The sequence below is a fragment of the Grammomys surdaster genome, unplaced genomic scaffold, assembly GCF_004785775.1.
Source record: "Grammomys surdaster isolate TR1022 unplaced genomic scaffold, NIH_TR_1.0 126066, whole genome shotgun sequence".
In the NCBI taxonomy this organism is placed as follows: domain Eukaryota; kingdom Metazoa; phylum Chordata; class Mammalia; order Rodentia; family Muridae; genus Grammomys; species Grammomys surdaster.
In genome coordinates, this window is record NW_021620876.1 from 2,298,594 (window position 1) to 2,319,728 (window position 21,135).

Here is a 21,135-nt window from a genome sequence, read left to right on the forward strand (position 1 = left end):
ACAGTCCTAAGCCTTGAACTTGCAATTGCCGGGATTACAGGCATGCACTTCCATGTCTAGCAAGCCAGCTTTACGAATGCTAGTCCAGAAGGAAGGCTTTCAAGGCACATAGACCACACACCTCTACCCGAGCAGACTGCAGACACTGGAGACGGTGATACAAACAGCATGCTACTGTGCGTGTTCCCTTTCTCTGATAATTCTGCCCAATATGTGCTGAGGGTTTCCTTTAGTCTTTTTATTTTTATATCTGTTCCACACTCTACAGATGTGTACTAATAGAAAACTGTACTTGCGTTTTGTTCAAGACAACATATCTCCATACTTAAAATAAAAATTAAAATAGTTAATAACATAAAGGTTTAGAAAAGCTACCTTGTAAAGACATAAAATCTATGCTTTGAATAAAACCAGGGTCTTAAAGCACTTCTTTTTGAAAATATTAAAGTCCACTGTTAGAAAAACATTTCACTGGAAATGGGGGACTGAGAACCTGAAGTCTGTGCCTCTCCTATTAGCCCATCACACCATCATCCGTCTTTTAGGAATTCTGCTGGCATCTGAAGGCATCACTTGCTCCATATAATATGCAGAACATGCTCCCTCTGTCCTTATATTCTTTTCTTTTGCTTCGAAAACTTTATACACATACACATTGTACAATATACAACCCAGTTGCAACTCCCTCCTACCAACCTTCAACTCTCTGCCCCACCAACATATCTGGAGTCTGACTTTACATTTCTCTTTTTAAACAATATTAAATAACCCACTAAATTCAATTGGCATTGCCCACATGTGCATGGGTGTGGAGTCGTTTACTGGGTCATGTACCAGCATTATGATTCCGCATTGCTCTGCCATCTTTGTGATGTTTGGTCATTAAATCAATCTAGTGTCAAGCAAACCAGACAACCACAGCTCTCACTAGCCAGAAGTCTTTCTGCTAGTGTGGCATTTACTCAGGAAACACTAACATGAATTTGACAGCATGATCTCAGATGTACTTTGCTCTAAAAGAAAATTCTTCTTTTGTTGTTTTTTTTAGATGTATTTATTTACTATGTATAGTGTTCTGCCTGCATGCATGCCTGCACACCAGAAGAGGACACTAGACCTCATTTTAGATGGTTATGAACCACCATCTGGTTGATGGGAATTGAACTCAGGAGCTCTGGAAGAGAAGCCAGTGCTCTTTACCCCTGAGCCATCTGTCCAGCCTCACGTCTTTGGCTTTTCACTCACTCCTACCTGAAGGAAGAAGGAAAAGGTCCTGTCCTGAAGAAGGCCGGCTACTGGAGCCTGGAGGTTTCGAATGTTCGATGAGACTATGTCTTGCAGGAGGTGGGGGAGGAGGGAGGGATGGAGGAAGGGCATCAAAAGCATCTTCACCTGCATTTAAAGAAAGATCATCATCAAAAGTAGAATTTCATTAACCAAAACACAGTATCAAGCAAAAGTTATGACTGATTTTTCCCTTACTGCTTCACTCGACAAGTAAGTTCACTTGTAGGGTTGGATTCAGCACTTCTCTGACTTACAGAATGGGGTTGATTTGTGGGAGTGTGGATAGAAAGTGTATATAAAACACGTGCACATACATATGTCCATGTGCATGTACACACACACACTCCAATGAAACACCCCTCATGAACCATTTTTCTGTTTACTGAGTCTTTCTATAAATAGCAGCATTGCAAGTTATAAATCAGCTCACTGTCCCTTTGTAACCTTTATGCTATTAGTATACTAGAACTCTGAACTGAAAATTATTATCAGTAAAACCAGCCAAACAGAAATCTCTGAGCCACAAAGAGAGTTCATGGCCTCTCCTGAGAAAAATCACACCATGCACATATAATTTAACGTCAAAGAACATGTCTAACCATTCCATACCATTTGTTTCACTGGACTGTAAGTCATTTATATCGTACCAAACATTTGATTTTCTGTAAAAAAAACATAGAGCACATGGAAAAGTGCAACAGAATGTACTTTTTGCTTAACTGTCATCTCCAGAGAAGAACATGTCAATGGAAATCTCCTTTAGGTGGCCCCAAATCTAGTTACTCACATGTATATATGTAAGTATGTGTGTGTGTGTGTGTGTGTGTGCGTGTGGTTTATTCAACATATATAAAATATTGTAGTGTAGCTCTATGTCTACATATTTATCCCTGCAACTTGTTGCTAGACCAGAGTTTTTCCTTACCTTGGATCTTTAAGAAAATAAAATGAACTGAATATAGTTTTCAAATATGTACATCAAATATGCTGTCAGTGAGACAGGCTATATGTAAACACCTTCCTATTCTAATAATAAAAATACACACGTATTTAAGTGGAATGAATTAGACATAACTACAGTAAAATGAATTTACCATTCTTTGTGCTTGCCTTGCAAAAATATGCAGAGTATCTGATCTAATCATCACAAATATTTTTCTAATTTTAAGTGTTTGAAGATTCAGGAGAGATTTGTTATCATTCAGGCTCTTGCTGTCACATAATTAAATTCAAATCTCTTTTTCAGCCTTTAAATATGAGGCACCATGCTAAGAAGTGAGTGATATGAAGATCAAAACTTAAGGAGCTTAAATACTATCTAAGGGAGTGAAAATCTGTTCATAAACACTCATGACTGACAGGTGAAAGGGTCTAATTGGCCTCATAAATGAGAACTTACGAGAAGAGTGAAGAAAAATAAATGCAGCATCCAGTGAGGTGCTAGTACCACGTGGAACACCACAGGTTCATAAATAAATGTCCATGAAAAATGAGCAATGTGTGTGTTTAGCTGAAAGAACAGTAAGCAAGAACTGATACACAGGCTAAGCCGGAGGAAAGCCCAAGAAAAGAGGTAGGTTGTAACTTCTATGGGACTAGCTAACAGAAGCTCATCAACCACCTATGGCTATTATATTGAACAACAACAACAACAAAAATACTCAACTAGATCAGATGCAAACATGTAGGTCTTTGACAGCCCCACAGCGGACTCTATTAAATGCTGTCATCTAGATCATAGAGACCTACTGTCACTATACTGGTCAAGATCCAGTGTAGAGGAAAAGCAAATAGGAAAACAAGACTGTAGACAGGAACTTAGGAGGGTCTTAGAATTCAAGTACATGAAGAGAAACAGAACAGAACAAAACAAAAACCTTTGATCAATAAATCAAAGACACTGTAATAGGAAAGTTCAAAATACTGGTCAGAGGTGCATATGAGAAACACAAAAGTTCACTTAATATTGCTGGCAGCCTAACAGACAATTCAGAAAAGCTTATAAACAGGTTAAACAGAACTTGATCTTGTTTTCTAGGACGAAGTATAAACTTTCTCATAAGTTAGTTAATATAAGAAGGCTTAGCAACTTCATGCTGAAGTAAAGTGTGGCTCATGTTTACTACAGATTAGTACACTTGGAGGGCCCTGGCATAATGTTCCAGACCACCACTTGAAAGACACTGGAGAGAGGCCAAGGGAGTGAGAGACACTCGGGTCTTGACACAGAACTGACTCTAGAATAGATAAGATGATAAATTCCTCACTGATGGCCAGCTTTTCCAGGCCATTGTTTTGTAGTTACACAAGGATGATATCGTGGAAATATAGCTTAAAAAAAACTAAGTTAAGTATTTTTCTCTGATTATAAAAGTAGTGCCTTATTACAGAAAATTCAGACACTTAAAAACTCTAGAAGTTGCTATGAAAATCGCCTAAAATTTCACAGCCATTTCCTATGCAATTAGTTCATCTGTTAGAGTGTTGTCTCAGGAATGCAGGAGCCACCATCAACTGGAGAACCCAACTAAGTTTAGCTAAATTCTCAACTGAGAGTCTGCATTATACTGAATTCTTAATTCTAATAATGCAGATATGGAGAGCAGGTCAGGGGTTGTTTAAACTGCTTTTAAATTTTCAACCTAATGGAGGGATGAGAAGATCATAATCAGAGGGCGTCCTGTTGACTGAAGAACCATGCTTTGGGTTGTCCCGGGGTGGAGGCCTGGCAGGTGGTAATGGTCCTGGATCAGAGGCTGAATCAGAAACATCTCCTGGAGGATAACACAAAATCTTAATGTATTCTCAGTATGAAAACAGAAAGGAACTTTGCCTTTAGGTTCCGACTATCTTAAAGATATATGTTGCAAAAGAAAACATATTCCATACATACCCTTCAAATAGATGCCTAAATCTGGGATGTTTGATTTCTTCATCTCTGAAGGCGTACCATGGGTTCCATTCAATATACAGTGACCATTATCACAAGACCTAATGTGAGACCAGAGGGCAAGAATCATTTAAAAGTCATGGTGGCTGTGAGGTGAGGATCACAGAGTGGACTGTCATACCTACTAAGGTAATAAGAATACAAAACAAAAACAATTGTCTTTTCTAGAAAAAGGACTAGTAACAATATACAGCTACACTGACCTGTAATTTAAAATCAGATGTGTACGTCTGAAGGTAAAATTGTCTCTCTCTTTTTCTCACTGAAGCCAAGGGCTACTAAAGCAGCTGAAAACCTAAATAGATCTGTGTAAGGTTTTAGTTGCACCTGACCACAGCTCTGAAGTGACTGAGAAGTATACGATACCAAAAATTTTGTAAGGTCGAACAGCCTCCATATTTGTTGTTAAGCATTCTTTGAATTGAAGTTATTCTAAGGCCTTAAAAGAGAAGAACCACTATGAAGTGTTTCACAATTTTATTTTAGTTCTGCAGGGAACAAAGACCTACACCTTCTGAATGTATCTCACCACTATGTGCAACAAATGCTGGCTCTCTGACACCTTAGGGAAGTGATGTCAGCAAAGGCTTTGGATGCACATCAAGTGCTACAATGTGGGTAAATATTAATTAACTTAAAAAGTGTAATTTTGATACTGGCATCGATACTGGATGAAATAAGTGTAGGAGGGTGTAGGTGTACCAGAAGACACAGAACACGCTGCTCTTTAGCATCTGGCTTAGTAACAGCTGGCTAACAGAGCCATAGAGAGTGAAGTTTTGTACTTTTCTTTTGAATTACTCTGATTTCTTAGAGCAAAGTGAAACCACATCCATAATGGAGAAGACAGTGGATGTTTCAGTAGATACTGCGAGAGTGATTCATCTGAAATTCATTTCTATTCTCTCTCGTGGCCACTTCTTTTTAACGGGCAAGATATGGCTCATTTAAGAATAGTTATGTATTGAATCTTCATAATGATGATAGATTTTGCTCAAACTGAATTGAATTATTCATTTACTGTTTCACTTCCCACATATTGACAATTTATTTTTCTTGATGTTCCAAAGGGGGAGTGAGTGATATACAGGAAAAGGAAGTTCTAAGGAGAGGGAGTACTCTGCAGATGACACGAGGTGACACTCCATTCACTGGTTTTCAAGAACAAATTAGATAAGGAATTCATTACAATTACGCTTAGGAATTAGTAAGATTTATTACTTCTCTATAATGGTAGGGAGATGGTTATGATGGCTATAATTCAAATTGACTCTCAGTATCCAAGAGGTTAGCCAATGAAATATCATCCACTATGATGTGACAATTAAAATTTGATGAATTAAAATCATATCCTCCAGTCTTCCAGCCATGAAAAGAATGAGAATCCCAAAGAAACAAAAAATATCTTGCTCAGTTTTAGCATTTAAAAAGTACTACACTAAATTATTAAGAGCCAAAGAAACTGGGATTTGTTAGCAGTTTATACTTGATGAGAAGGTGTGACTTTCTTTCAGCTAGCTCAGTCGGCACATGGCTCTCCCAGTGTAACACTGTCTCTGTTACCTTCTTTTCAGGACCACTCGACAGCACAATTAGAGAGCTGGCTCTTGCTGTAATCAGTGAAAGTGTGGCTGCAGTGCATCACTAAGACTGGGTAGTAACTCTGCCCACCAGCATCCCTTTTGAGATACAACTCTGGTTAAAAAATAGATCTTCTCCTTTTCCAAGTATTTCTTTTTCTACCTTGGTGAGATACTTGAGAAGTGTTTTCACCTCCAAAGATGGGGTGGACTTGCAGGCGGTCTGAGCTGATCTCAGCACACTGAGTAAAGATGGGCTGGATGACTGCTGGCCTTATCTATCTCTCTCCTATCCCTGAGCCATCAGGAGGCCCCAGGTAGCTCGGCCACCAACAGTGGCTGAACAGAGCTAAGCAGAGCTAAGCCAAGCACAGCTCCAGGAATATTATGCAAGGAGAACCCAAGTTCAGAAAATAAGTTCAGAAAGTAAAGCTAATAGATTGACATGTCAGTAAGATGCAAATTATGTAAATGCTATTATAACTATATTAAATTTTATGCACGCAAAGCCACAATTTTGCTTAAAGACAAACTGATAATTCAATACATGTAAGCCATTATCAATAATTCTTATAAAAGTCAATGTGACTGGCACTTTGAAGACCAAGAATGTCCCCATTATAATGAGGAGAAAAAGAAAAAGAAAAACTATAACAAAACAAAATAAAACAATAAAACCTAGTGTACTTTATATTTTTATTTCACCTGAGAAGGTACTTCCTCAAAAAAGAAGTTAACAGAAGTAACTTTAGGGCTTCCCCCCATTGTCTTATGATTTCAGTAGAAGTACATTACATATCAAGAAGGAAAATGAATACAAATTATTCCAGCCTTTACATTATGAAGAAAAATTCTAAGGAAGGTTGACCTGGCACCTTAATATTAGTTTCTAAGCAATAATTTTTCTTCATGATATATATGCTCAGACCTGATGAAATTCATTAAAATATCTTAGGGGAAATGTATGAATTAATCATCATTATGTGTAATGTATAGCTTCATTTTATTAGATTGTAATTTGGTGTTTGGGGGGAAGAAGGCAACAAAATCTTTTATGTGAAAGCAATGAAGAAAATATATAGGAACTATAGGCTAGGCTAGAAAAAGGACTTTTAACCAAGCACATACTATTGAACTGCATACAAACAACCCCCATGTTTGACAGTATGACAACGCTTATGCAGATGCTGGGTGGTACAAAGATGCTCTTCTTACCGAACAGGAGGTTTGACATTATGACAATGAGATGGTTGTGAATTCAGGGAAACAGGATGGGATGAAGGAATCTTGTATTCATCGTCATCTTCTTCTACTGTGTCTCTTGTTTTCTCTGAGAGGCAATTTGCTAATGGACCAGTACACCTACCAAGAGGGAAAAAAATCCAATCTAGGCTAAGCATCACAAATACTCATAGCTGGAAGGTCTGACATGACATACAAAAAGGAAGAATCTGCTTTGTCACTGGCAGTTTTCTTACTGTTCTTACATTCAACAGAAATGGAAGATCTTCAAATGTTAAGATAAAATATTAATACCTATGGTTTTAAAGGGTGCAGTAAGAAAAAATGCAAATCATGAAAAAAGAAGGGGCTTTATGAATAAAGCTGTAACATAAAACGTGTACCATTATTTAAACCCAAGGTATTAAAGTGTTAATTGCTCCCTCCCATGTAGTGGAAATGGGCAGAAGTGATAAGAATACACTGACACCAACTGGAAACATGTGGTTCTTTAATGGTTCAATCTGGTCTATGGCTGGTACCTATAGTTTAAACAAAGCTATAAATGAGAGAAACTTAACCCACTTGTGAATTTCCAATTCTAGTGCTAGAGCCCCTCCCACTACAGTAATTAAGAACCATACCTGTTCAGAATTAGAAGCAGATAATGACACAATTATTTAAAGCTTTGAAATGCATTATTTTTATAACTCATGATACCTAATGGTAATACCTAACTGGAATGAATAAAACACTCATGGAATATCAAGATGAATCTGAGCATTTTACTTGAGTATCTGGGAAGATATAGAAAATAAAATTGAAAAATACTTGACTTCCTGTATGAGCTTTAATTTAACCCTTGCTACTGCCCAAGACATAGTCCAAAAGAAATCTGTTAATCCCAACTTGGCCAACAGGTAGAAAGACAACTAGTTTTCAAGATACTAGAAAAACACGGATTCAAAACCATTTTAATTTATGAACTTCACAGGAAATGTTCAAAAAAAGGTGTAATGTTTCAGCACCTGCTGTAGAGGGAGCAAGAGCCCTTTGGTACATGATGCAATCATGTCTATGTAGCTTTTTTGTCAATTAAAAAACAACCCACACTTCTTGTGGCTAGTTCTAGATGTTACCTTCATTGACAGAAGATCTTGCCTGGCTAAATACCACTCATTCTTTTGTCAGGCAGAGAGTATCTGATGTAAATATGAAAGGCAACAATTATCTACTATTTTTATCAAATAATAAGGATTCTGCATCAGAATCTACTAGCTGGACATTTTATCAGGTTAAATGGATTTTGGTGAGTTATAACTAGAAATAAAGAAAGCTATTTATATTGAAATATAAAAAAGTACATCCTGGTATTTTCCATTTATCATTTTAATAAAGTCTTGTAAGAAAGTTCTCTATTTTCTCTTAGATTTATGTTTTAAAATCTATTAAAATTTTATCATAAAGAACTTGTAAACAAAAAAAAAAAATCAGAGAGATCAAGCCGACCTGAAGTCTATGCTTTCTAACAAACTTCTGTATAGCGTGTGAGTCAACAGGTGGCAGCATAAACGGACACAGAATCGCTGTCTGTGTATATGTTATCTAGATGGTAGACTTAGGGGCATAGAGACTTCAGCCAGCCACTAGTGTACCTAAAGCGACATATATCATTTTATTGTATTCTTCCAAGATCCCAGGGAACAAAGCAGGACAAGCTATTTGGCTGGCTCCAAATGAAAGCCGCTAAGTCATTTACATCCATTTACCCCTATTACTTCAACACGGTTACATGACTCCACATTCCTGCCATCGCTTGCACTCTGCTGCTGTTGCTGAGTCACAGCACACAGGGATACACTTTTCCAGGTTGCAAAATCATTATCCCCTTAACCTGAAAATTATCTGAGCCTTCCTAACCTCACACTGATTCACTGGCTTGAGTGCACATGCACATGCGCGATGCTGAGGAAGGTCAAGTGTCATCACGGTGATACTTTTGGAGGCACGTGGTGAGTACTTCTACCTTTCAAAGCTGAAGGTTCACAAACGTATCCCTCCCAAGAACTGAATATTCCCAGAATAACCACAGGACAGACTGACTGCACACGCCATTACCATTTACTTTTATAACAGACCTCAAATATCACTCTCTTCAAGTGGTTTTCATTCCTAATTGGAGCAACTCTTGACATCAACTTTTCCCTGAAAACAAAAAGCAGACCCCTTTGCATTTCTGGTGTCTTTAAAAATCCCTGTGAAACTGGCAACAAATTCAGTAATTTTCTTTGACCTTTTCTACTATATATATTTAGCATATGTCCTTCCATTGATGTGTTTACTATACTGTTATTTTACTGTTTCTGTCTAGAATTGCAACATGTTTAAGGGAAGACCTTGAGGTCATTAAGGATTACCCTACTTTGTACATAACTGAGCACTTACAAGCTTTTAAATAAAAATGAGGGGTATTAGAGAAGAAAATCACCGTGCTGGTAAAGAAAGGAGAGAGCAACAATTTTCAGAACCTTTCACAGACAGAAAAGTATTTTAAATAATATGTCATTTTACTTGCTTGTCATATTAGAAGATCTCTGTTCACTCACTAATGGCAGAAAGTAAAGGTATAAATGTTTTTATTAAATAAAAGCTCAGGCCGCCATATTTTATTTCATGTTTCAGGTGCTACACTGTTCTTACTCCCCCAAAAAATATCTGTAATTCATACAAACCAATGCCCAGAGAGTCAGCAAAACAAAATAGTGATATTTGATCTTGTATTTGCAGCATATAAGTCATTTGCCCAAATACTGGTATGAGCATTACAATGATTTTGAGGGCTCTTTTCACACTATCAGGAAAAGGTGAGCTTGCTGCAGCCTGTAGCTTTCGACTAAGCTTTGACTGCGAGTGATCTCACAGATTTGCTATTAACTTGGAGGCAGCTACATCAGCTGCACACCTGTGCTCTAAGGTCAGGCTTCTCACACAGACAGTTGGGCTCTCTCCCTTGCTTTGTTTCTGCTTTAAATCCCCCTTTCAGAGAGGTCTTTCCCCAGGACCACATCTAGAGTGACAGCCTGTGTGTTAGTAGTTATCCTGTTCTACATTTGATTTTCCTCCCGCCCGGAGATTACCACTAGCTGACAGCATCCAACACTTTCTTCTCCTTAATTAGAGCACCCATTCCAAACAGGTTGGGGATTTGATCTTGCCCCCTACCCCCAGTCTCCACTGAGTACAACAGAATAAAAACTAGACAGCTGGGCAAAAAATAGATTTTCTTTTCAATGATCAGCCCACATTTACTACCTTATCTACTTAAGAGATGTGTAACAACAACAAATGTCACCACTTCCCAAAACAGAGAACCCTTATGGAAAGTATAAACCACGTAGCATTGGTTCCAAGGTATTTGATAGCTTGTGAATAATATGCCAAAACTACAACTGTCTATATGTAAACATCAAAGCATAAAGAAATGATTCCCGAGCTTCTTATAGTGTTGTTTTACTTGGAAGTATTCACTACCTTATTATTTATAGTATCGTCTGTGTTCATTCAATAGTATAGTATGCCAAGGACAATAAACATTTCAATTGTTTAATCTTCCATTTCATTAAACTTAAAAATCAAATTAGTCAGATATAATTTAATAAGCAGATATGTAATAATATACTACACTTATATGTAAAGTATATATGTATTATAATTAAATTATAAAGTAAAATAGTATAAAAGGAATTTTTGTTCTCTCTTTAAAAAAGTTATTATAATAAATAACTAGATTTCAAGTTTTTACTTAAAGCTTTATATTCATAGTTATGTGTTAATACTGTTATGTAGAAACTATTTTTAAAAAATTTCAGGAGATTGAGTATCTATTTAACAATGACTTTTTTCACTTTCAGTTTATGATACCATATTTTCAGAAATAAATTAAAAATTGTGTAGAAATAGTCAAATAATCACCTAGATGAAGATTAGCCTGAATGGAAACTTCACAGGATATCCTCTGGTCTCAAGAAAATAGGCATCAAGGGCCAGTATCAAATGCTGAATAATCATACCTTTATAACTATTTCTAACACTATAGTTGGAAAAAAAAAAGATCACTGTCAGCTTGGTATTCTTATGTGAAACTCTGTGGCTTTCAACATTTGTGAGAACTATAAGTTAATTTAGGCAGTGATTTGTAATTTTACTTTGGCTTGATGTTTGGACATGGACCAAGAATCTAAGATGGCAATGGGGATCTGAATGTCTCCTAGCTCTCCGTCAGTGAACACATGCGTTTTCCCAAGACCTTTATTCTATTATCCTCCTGTGACGGATGCTCCTTGGACATGGCCCATACTCTCCAGTAGGTCAAAGTAGAGCTATATTAATAATAAATTATGTGGATATTATGTAGTAGTACAATTTCATAATCAACATTCTATCAGATACTACAATAATAATATGAACAATATAATGACTATAATGAAAGTCTTATGAGCATTGTAATATTAGTAATGTTAGTAAGGCCGATAGTTCAACTAATAGTGGCTTCTGCAATATAAAACGGTCAACCAGCTATAGCAGAGGGCATTCAGGTTACCAAAATTTCCAATCTAATTAACACCATATAGTGAATAATTCATAGCAATTGCTGCACAGGGAGCTGAAGCTCAAAGACTTTAGGTAACGTTTAAGTTAAACATATCCACTCACGTATGAGCCAGATAGAAGCCAAAAGTCCAGAGAGGGAACCTTCTTCAAAATACGGCAATTAATAAATGCTAGGGTAAAACATGGAACTCAACATGATTTTACTCTAATGCTGACGTCAGAATTTCATGATTTCTCAGGAAGAACAGTATATATATTCTGAAAAACTAGGTGTGACGATATCAAATGACAAGGAGAGCATGATGTCATCTCCACAAATGACCTGGATGATGCTAAAATAAGTCTCAATTTTAAAAAGGATCATGAATTAAATTTGCATGTTGATATTCTGGGTATGTATTTCTGTTGTTAGGATTTTTTTATATACTCTCTTTTCTTTTATATATTTTACATAATTTCTACAGATATAGTTGGAGGGTGAAAGAGAAACATACCAATTAAAATATATCACTGAGAGCCATGGCTAGTTTGTAACATGCAAAATCAAAACTAATATGCTGATAAACATGCTTGTTAAAATACTTTTAGTAAAAACTAGAAAATATTGAGGAAACATTAGAAAGTGGAAAGAAACTATCACTTGTTCTTAGGGACTTTTACAAAGTTAATTAGAAACTTACCAGTGAGTGCACTTCGCTATGAATTTGCTGTTCATGTTAATTTACAAAAGGACCAAATATAAACAAAACCACAAACCTTTCTCTACTCATACTTAGCTGTATGAATTAAAGAAGCACAGGGCTGGGGAGCTGATCGGGAACTAGGATCATCTCAGTCATTTGCTTCCTAACACCCTGAATGTAGAAGTTCCAGGGCTGAGATGTCTTACTGTATGGGCACACATTAGAGTTTACTCGAAACTACTACACTATCAGGTTTGCTCTCACCGACTTAGACTCAATCATGGAGTACTTGTAACTGCTCCTAACTGCTGTGTGTCCTATAGACTTTCAGCCCAGTTTCTCTACTCTTCCCTCAAGGATCTCAAATTCCACTCTGGTTTAGTTTCAGGCACTGTGGTATCTAATTGTGCCTATCTGCAGTGATTCATTCTGTCCCAACCCTGAACCACATTTCCCTGATGCAGTTTTTAATGGCTTTTCTTAAAGGATGAAAAAAACCTAGTCAATGAGCAGCACACTGTTTTGTGCAGTGCTCTCCTGTGACCTCGCACCTATTAAAAGATGGTTTTCTAGAGTATATTAGATTCCTGGAAGCTGAGATTTAGCTTTTCCTTTCTTTCTTTTATGAATCTAGTGGGAACTCAAGGACCTCCATGGGAAGGAATAAAGAAGTTCGGAGGTTTTTAATCATAACAGAAGATCTTTGCATGGCCAGTGATGTAGTGGAAAGAGTGTACTTGTGTAGCATATATAAGACACCAACATATATCCAGAGACAAGAAAATAAGTAAATAAAAAAGAAACAAATGAAATATAAAAGACGATGATCTTAGTAGATAAAAATCAAGCAATCAGAGAAACAACAACAACAAACCCCAAACAATAACCCCTCCCCCCTTTAGAATAATTTTCCCTTGGAGAATTTGAAAGCAGAAACCTTGTTTGTGACTTCCAGACCATCCAATCTTTTAAAAATTATAGTACATAATTACATCAAGAACAATAATTTGTAACAAGAAGAATGCAAATCAGTCTTTTCTATTATTTTCTGACACAGAGGCTCACTCTGGATCGCAGGCTGCCCTGGCACTCATTTTAGCTCTCTGAAGATAGACTTGAATTCATAGCAATCCTCCTGGTCTTCTCCTCCCAAATGCTGGGATTATAAGTACATACTAGAAATCTCTGCCTTGTCAACCAGTATTACTTATTGAACACAAGTCACATTAGGTTTTATAAAAACCAAAGGCTGAGACATGGAGCTTGTAGAAAAGGTGGAGCACGGTAGGTGGGGTTTGGTTGCTGCACCCGAAACATCAAGCCAGACAGATGTGCATACAATTACAGGGCAAGCACTAGAAATGGAATACCAGAGTCTTTAGCTGACTAAAATTCTGTAGGATCGTACTGCTGGTGTAAGACGACAGAGAGCTTAGGAGGGAATGTAAATATAAAGAGAGTGGTAATTTGGCTGGCCATCACCTCACTGTCCAGCATGAGGTGCCCCAAATTCCCAGCTTTACATCCACTGATCCCAACTGAGTGCTGATTTAGTGACATTCTCGAAAGTCTAGCTATGAGTCTGACCCAGTAATGGGAAGCTTGACTAGATAGGAAAAATTCCATGAGGACACATGCACAGATCTTGGGTGCTGAAGAGATCTGAGAAGCAACTAAAGCTTCTCTCTTTATACTTACATTCCCTCCTGAGCTCTCTGTTCTCTCATACCAGCAGTACGACCCTACAGAATTTTAGTCAGCTTAGGGACTTGGGGGAACTTTACTGACGTTGAAGTGGGATAAAGTCAAGAAGGCTGGAGGAAAAAGTTTGCTGTGTAGCTCTGTCCTCTCCTCAGATGGAGGATACGCTAAGCTCTCCTGGACTGCTGTTTGGTTATCTGTCTTCTCAGGAGTTTAGTAAGTCTGTAGGATCTACCCTCAGAGCCAGGAACTCTTAACATTTGATACTTGAATTCATAAACCCAACTCCAACTTCTGTCCTTACTGACTCCCTTCTATTTACCCTGCAGTTTCTGTACTTAGAACCTCAAAACTATTCTTTCCCATATTACATAGGGACACAAAAAAATCCAAGGAAACTCACTTTATGCTAGGAAGAAGGGTAGTGACTGGAGGAGGAGGGGAAAGCCGAGGAGGAACGTCGTATTCTTCAGTGGCAAGGTGTCCATTGGAAAAGACCTGAAAGTAAATCAAATGTGTTAGTTCCTGGACTTTAACTCCTGGCAAAGCCTGAAACCACATCAGCTCTTAGAATTTCATAGAACTCATATAATTTTAGTTTATTTAGACTAGTGCAATATCACACAATTTATTCAGGAGTTAGCAGGATCAGTGATGACTTACCATATCACACATCATATGAAAAGGTGTTACATTATGATTTTTGTACACATGGAGAGGCAATGCAATAATTTATATACATCAGAATGAGACAGCTAATCACATCAACAACTAGCTCAATTTCCCAGGAATGATTAGAATATATCGCAAGAATATGGGTTGGCTAGAGGAAGAAACCACATGGACACAATTCCCATTTTAGACTCCTTCAAACAGACATCCCCTTAGGGCTACCAGGGCCGTCTTCAATTTCCAATGCCACAGGGTGTGAGTAGACCCGTGCTGGCCTGTGTTGTGTCCAGGCCAAGCTTCAGAGCCATTTTAGATAAGGAGCCAATTGTTCTGGCTTTCCACATGTATGGAAATTTCAAATCTACTTTTGGTTTGTAAAAAACTCAAGAGTCAACGTTTCATCAGTGGGGATCAGGAGCTTTGTTTTACAAATGCAGCCGTAATGCTGATGGAGGCGCCTGGACAACTGTTCCTTGCCTCTCATATAGTACTGAGCTGGAGCAACTTAAATGGTGGGAGAAAAGGAAGGGTAACTTTGCAAAGGCATACAAGACCTCAGACCTAGGAAGGTTTAAGTAACCATTGAGTATTTTTATCCTGAATGTCTTTCATTAGCTCTTATTAATTCATCTTTAGATGGGAGACAGATACTCGGGAAAGATGGGTGAGATGCACCTTTAGTAGTCATAGCTAAATGAGCCCAGATCCACTGCATAGTTTCTCTGTTATATATATATTAAACAGAGGCGAGGATTTAAAATGCAAACCTGCAAAGGCCATGGGTATCCCATCTATCACCAGATTGCAAGATCACCTCTGAGATATATGGATGCTCTCATCCATCTATTGTAAAAAATCCAATTTTATAGCATTAAAATTTCACTCTAAAAATGAATGCCATGTTAGTTCAGATTTTCTTTCCTGAGTCTCCCCTCATTAGATTCAACACACTGCAGTTACATCCTGATAAAACACATCTTTAAATGAAATGATTTTATCATGGGCTTTTGACTGAGGACCGTGTAACAGAACATGACAAAATTTTTTGAACTTTGCTAGAGAAGAGAATTTTCTTAAGAGATATGTATCATTATAAAGTTCAATGAAATCCTTTAACATAAAAAAATGTCTTTTACCTGATGAATACATGCATCCACAGCTACGAATGCCAATTAGAATGTTGAGCATTTGAAAGTATTCTTCACCAAAATCTTTGTTTGACTGAGCAGACATGATACTAAAAATCTAATGATTTTTTGTCAAAATTACACTTAAAAGTGTGTAAAATGAAAGGTGTTTCTTTAATGTGAACTAAGCTGCTTTTTTGTTTTCGGTAATAATAACTATTATGTTCATACTTGATAAGAACAAAAGGATGATGTGGAAATAATAGTTTGTGGCATCAACTTTAGTTTAACAATAAGCCAACAATAATTTCATAATCAAAACATTATAAACACACTTGAACAGGAATGTCAATATACCCAAATATCTACTGATACGGATATGAAAGCATGTTTCAAACTTGAAAAAAGAGAGCAATACATTGATAGGACAACTCACACGACATCTCTGTGTGGTACTAAATATCTCAAAGAGAATTTTCATGCAGAAGATGGCTCAGCTGCTAACGTGCTGGCTGCACATGTAAGAAGACCTGAGCTCATATTCCCAGCACCCATATCATAGCTAGACACAGCTGTGTGCATCTGGAATCCCAGCACTGTTGACAGATCACAAGACAGTCCTAGCCTAGCAAATCCATGAGCTCTGGGTCTTAGAAAAGCATTTGATAGAAGTGTTACACAACTCAGAATAGGACTTCCCACCCACAGGATGGCTCACAATTGTCTTTAACTCCAGTTCCAGGGGATCTGATGTTCTCTTCTGGACTCCGCAGGCAACAGGCAAGTACATGGTACACAGATATATATTCATACCACTCACTTACTCACTCACTCGAAACATCAGGTGAGTAAATGACAAAGGAAGATGGATGTAGCTATGAGCCTCCACATGCATGTGCATACAATATGTGCATACAGAAGAAAAAATATATATATATGCAACATACATACATACATACATACATACACTATAAAGAAATAACGTAATATCATACAGACAACAGAGTTTTTATTGTAAAAAGCATAAAATCTATTACTCAGGCCACTCATTCTCTGGTAGGACAATAACTTGAAGGGATTAAGCAATTTCTTTCTAACTTCATCAAATTAGTATGTTTCAAAATGGGACCAGCATTTTACCTATTAGCTTCATGAATTGTTATTGATGGACAGCAGCTTAAATATTTCTCCTGTCAAGGAGCCTGAGAAAAAAAGGTCCAATGACAGGCCTAAAGTGGGATCCAGCTTAAGGGGAGGTCCCAAGGCCTGACACTATTACTGAGGCTATGGAGCACTCACAAAAAGGGACCTATCATGACTGTCCTCCGAAAGAGCCAAAAAGCAGTTGAGAGAGTCAGATGAAGATACTTGTACTCAACCAATGGACAGAAGCTGCTGATCCCTGTGGTTGAATTGGGGAAAGGTTAGAGGAGACAGGCAAACCTATAGGAGGACCAACAGTCTCAATTAACGTGGACCCCCAAGATCTCTCAGACACTGAATCATCAACCAGGCAGCATACACCAACTGATATGAGGCCCCCAACACATATACAGCAGAGAACTGCCGGGTCTATGTCCATTCAGAGAAGATGTACCTAACTCTCAAGAGAATGGAGGCTTCAGCGTGTTTGAAGGTCTGATGGGGAGGGGAGTGGGTGGTGGAGACATCCTCGTGGAGACAAGGGGCAGGGAGGAGGTATGGGAAGTGGAATGGTCAGAAAGGAGATTGGGAGAGGAATGGTTCTGGAGTGCAAATACATACATACATACATACATACATACATACATACATACATACATACACATACATAATAAAGATTTCATAAAGAAGATATCTCCTGTCTGAAAAGTTAAGAGTGTTTTTTTTAATTTGTTTTGGTTTAATGAACAATTTTTTGGATATCTGCAAGTGTAGTTCTATTTCGTGAAGAATTAATGCTTTATTGTGTCTGTTTTAGACTAGTCCTTTATTTCTTATTCATTTTTATAAACTACATGTGGCATTTGCAGTAGAGCTTCCGTGAATATTGAGAGACAACTGGGTAGGTGACCTCAGTAGTGGAGGCACTGACCAGGGAAATTTCTTTCCTATAACTAGAAGAAACCTTGAATTTTTTGAAATATATTTTTTAGCAAATAAACATCATTTGCTTAGCATTTGATCATCCTGTAATCGGCTCTAAACTGTGTCTTGAGAGTTAAGCTTATTCTTAATAACATACATGAAATTCTGTATAGTTCTTCCTAATTAGGAGACCAAAATTACGCAAGCATGCAAACAGCCAAAGGCATACAAGTGCTGAGACTCATTTCTGTGAATCTATGAACCTAATGTGATTGTTTCCCAAAAGCAGTTGTTGGAGGATGAAATCTAACATGTGATTCTGAATTCCACATTCAACCCCACTCATTTCATCAGACAAGAAATTGGCTGTCACTAACCAAGAGAGTGCTGTACACCACAATCATCTAGCTGAAAATAAATATTGTATGTTTCTAATGAAGCTCAAAGATCTGTTTGTGAACGGTGGAAACAACAGACTGCCAGGTGTTTAGACAGACTGCATCACAAAAGATCCAGTAAATCTCCCCTCACTCATCCAAGGGTCTGGCTGGCCTCGGGGCTCAGCCTCTTCCATGGCTGTCACCTACACATCAGAATTCCACCAGAAATATTAGGGCTTTACATTTTTAAAATCTGCATCACTGATTATGTTAAGTCTGGTGCTATCTCTACTTTGAAAGCACTTTCCTACATAAAGAACTGAGAAAACTTCATACCAGAACTGGTCTCAAGCTGGTATTCAGTTCGGAGGCACATGCCTTTATCCTTATACGCATTACACTTCCTTCCACTGACTTTGTATCACTGTCCTTGCTTCCTACCTCTATGAAGTTCCTTCCTGTTATTCTCATGGAAGTCAGGGGTGTGTGTGTGGGGGGGGGCGGCTACCCCACTGTCTGTCATCCCTGTTAGCCCAGCTTGTAGAACACTTTATTCCTTTTCTGCCTTTCCTTTCAGGAGTTCAACTTCTTTTCCAGGGAACTACATATTTTCTGGGTGTTTCTCATGCATCAGAGAATGGTCTTGTCAGCCCCGGACTGTCCCATGCTTAGACTGTTCCATTCACAACATTCTGGATCCCACAGTGTCATAGACATCCAACTCCTTACACTGCCGAATGAGGATGACGAAATGAGCCCCATTTCTGAAGGGTCAGCCTGGTGGAAGTCCTCCAATCTGGGCTGTGTGATTTATTGTAAACTTGGCTATCCTAGATTGATTATTTTCTGTGTGCCTCTAGGTATCAAATAATCTTAACATGTACATTTGCAATCTTCCTGTGACTTAGACTATATTGTCTAAGATCAGAATGATATTTTATGAAAAATTCTGTACAATGAAAAGGATTTTTGTTTTAAAAATGTAATATGTATAAGTGCTCATTTTGTGTGTGCATGCTCATTTTGTGTGTGTGTATGTGTGTGTGTGTGTGTGTGTGTATTCGCGCGCGTATGCATGTATCATGTAGGTGCCTAGAATTTTATTATCAAATGACAAATGCAAATGTACTTCCTATCTTGTCATTATAACTGCTTGACAATATAAAGAGTATATGTCTTCTGTGTTCTTCAATAGGACACTGCAAATGAGACCCGTGTAAACAAAGGCTCTCATTTTTAAAGTAAGCTCTTGCAAATCTTGGAACTTACAGATAAGTTTAATGTCATATGTATAAACATGTGCTTCCTCACCCAAAGTGCCAAAGTCATAATCACAAGGAGAGGATCATACAGCACCCTTATCTAGAGATTCTTTCAAAAGATTATTCTACAAAAGGTCATCTGTAATGCTCTTGCCAGACAGATGACAAGTTAAAGACAGTGTTTATCACTAAGAACCAGCTAGGTCCCCAGACTCTCAAAAAAACAGATGAGAACAGTGTTAATCGCCAGAAGTAACAACTTCAAGTTTGTATCATATTTTTAAATATTTATTGCAAAGAGTTGGTTCAAACAGCAGTTTTGTTGAAACATGAAATAATCTTTGAGGATATAAGCATAGCCACACTTATACATACAATGGAGCTTAGACCTTAAAGAATCTCGCCTCAGAAGAAAAATTAAACCATGAGACAAAAATAAAAAATTAGAGGAAACTTTTATTATTTATTTATTTATTTATTTATTTATTTAATTTTTTGGTGAAACTCAAGGGGTAAGTGGAAGGAGACAGGGAAGGAGGGAGCCAGAAAAGGAGGGATAAAGAGAGAAGGGAGAGAAAGGGGGGGAGGATACAGGGAAGGTGAGAGAGGAGAGAAGGAGGGAGAGGAAGAGGAAGTGGGGGAAGGGGAAGGAGAGGGAGAGATAGAGGGGGAAGGGGAGGGGGAGGGGGAGGGGGAAGGGGAGGGATAGAGAGAACCCAAGCCCAGGGAATATCCAAGAGGTTGACTAGAAGTAGGATGAAGATCCACCTAGCAGTGAGAGGTGACTTCTGTAGTTAGTACCCATAACTGAACCTCTACTACTATATGAAAACTAGTGCTAATACTACAGAATATAAATCCACACCTATAGGAAATCCTCACCCCACTTTTCAAACTATAACATCTTAAAAAGTTAACAGTCATGTTCTGGAAAAACAGGCTTTGTATTTACAGGGACTTACAGTAACAGTAATATAATATCTGAAAGAACCCCAAGAGAGGGGGTCTTCAAAGAACTGTCCATGGAGTCAACTACACTATGTATTTGTGAAGTGATTCAGAAATAACTTGTAACCTGCACCCTGAGGATAAATATCTGTTCACATGACAGCTGGTTTCACGGTTCTTCCCAAGACCAGGGTCATCACACACAAAGGAGCGAACAGAGGCTAAAGGAGAAACACAAACAAAACCAAATCCCAGAAACTCTCTCCAGCCAGCCGGGACTCCAGGCTGTGGAAAAGTCCTCTGAGTACAGGCTCTCAACTTCTAGAAGACATTATCAAACTGCTTTTCCTATGTGCTTTCTCCTTACACTTACCCTGTATTTAATTAACCTTGAGGAAATCTTTAGGAATTTTCATAATTGAAAGAATTGAAAATAGTGCTACAGCAGCTCACTGGCAATCATGGTTTGCAACTAGGCTCTCGATTCTAATATGCTGCCTGAGAGCTGGCTCTTCTCACCACAGAAGACCTGAGCACTGGAGGAATGATGTCAGGATGCAAAGTTTTCACCATCACAGTGTTTGTATACAAACATGCATACACACACACACACACACACACACACACACACACACACACACACACA

General features: G+C 37.9%; 1 protein-coding gene across 2 annotated transcripts in view; it reads right to left on the reverse strand.

Annotated features, from left to right (window-relative positions):
• The window catches only part of Cblb (Cbl proto-oncogene B), a 167,880-nt gene that overhangs the window by 18,521 nt on the left and 128,224 nt on the right, over nt 1-21,135 (reverse strand). The window contains exons 13-17 of one of the 2 annotated variants that reach the window (XM_028755606.1): nt 14,437-14,531; nt 7,033-7,179; nt 4,181-4,278; nt 3,930-4,061; nt 1,252-1,392 (exon numbers count right to left, since the gene is read on the reverse strand). In XM_028755606.1, the coding sequence (XP_028611439.1) occupies nt 1,252-1,392; nt 3,930-4,061; nt 4,181-4,278; nt 7,033-7,179; nt 14,437-14,531 (613 nt within the window). The remainder of the gene's footprint in view (nt 1-1,251; nt 1,393-3,929; nt 4,062-4,180; nt 4,279-7,032; nt 7,180-14,436; nt 14,532-21,135) is intronic. The other variant, XM_028755607.1, reaches the window with a different exon arrangement.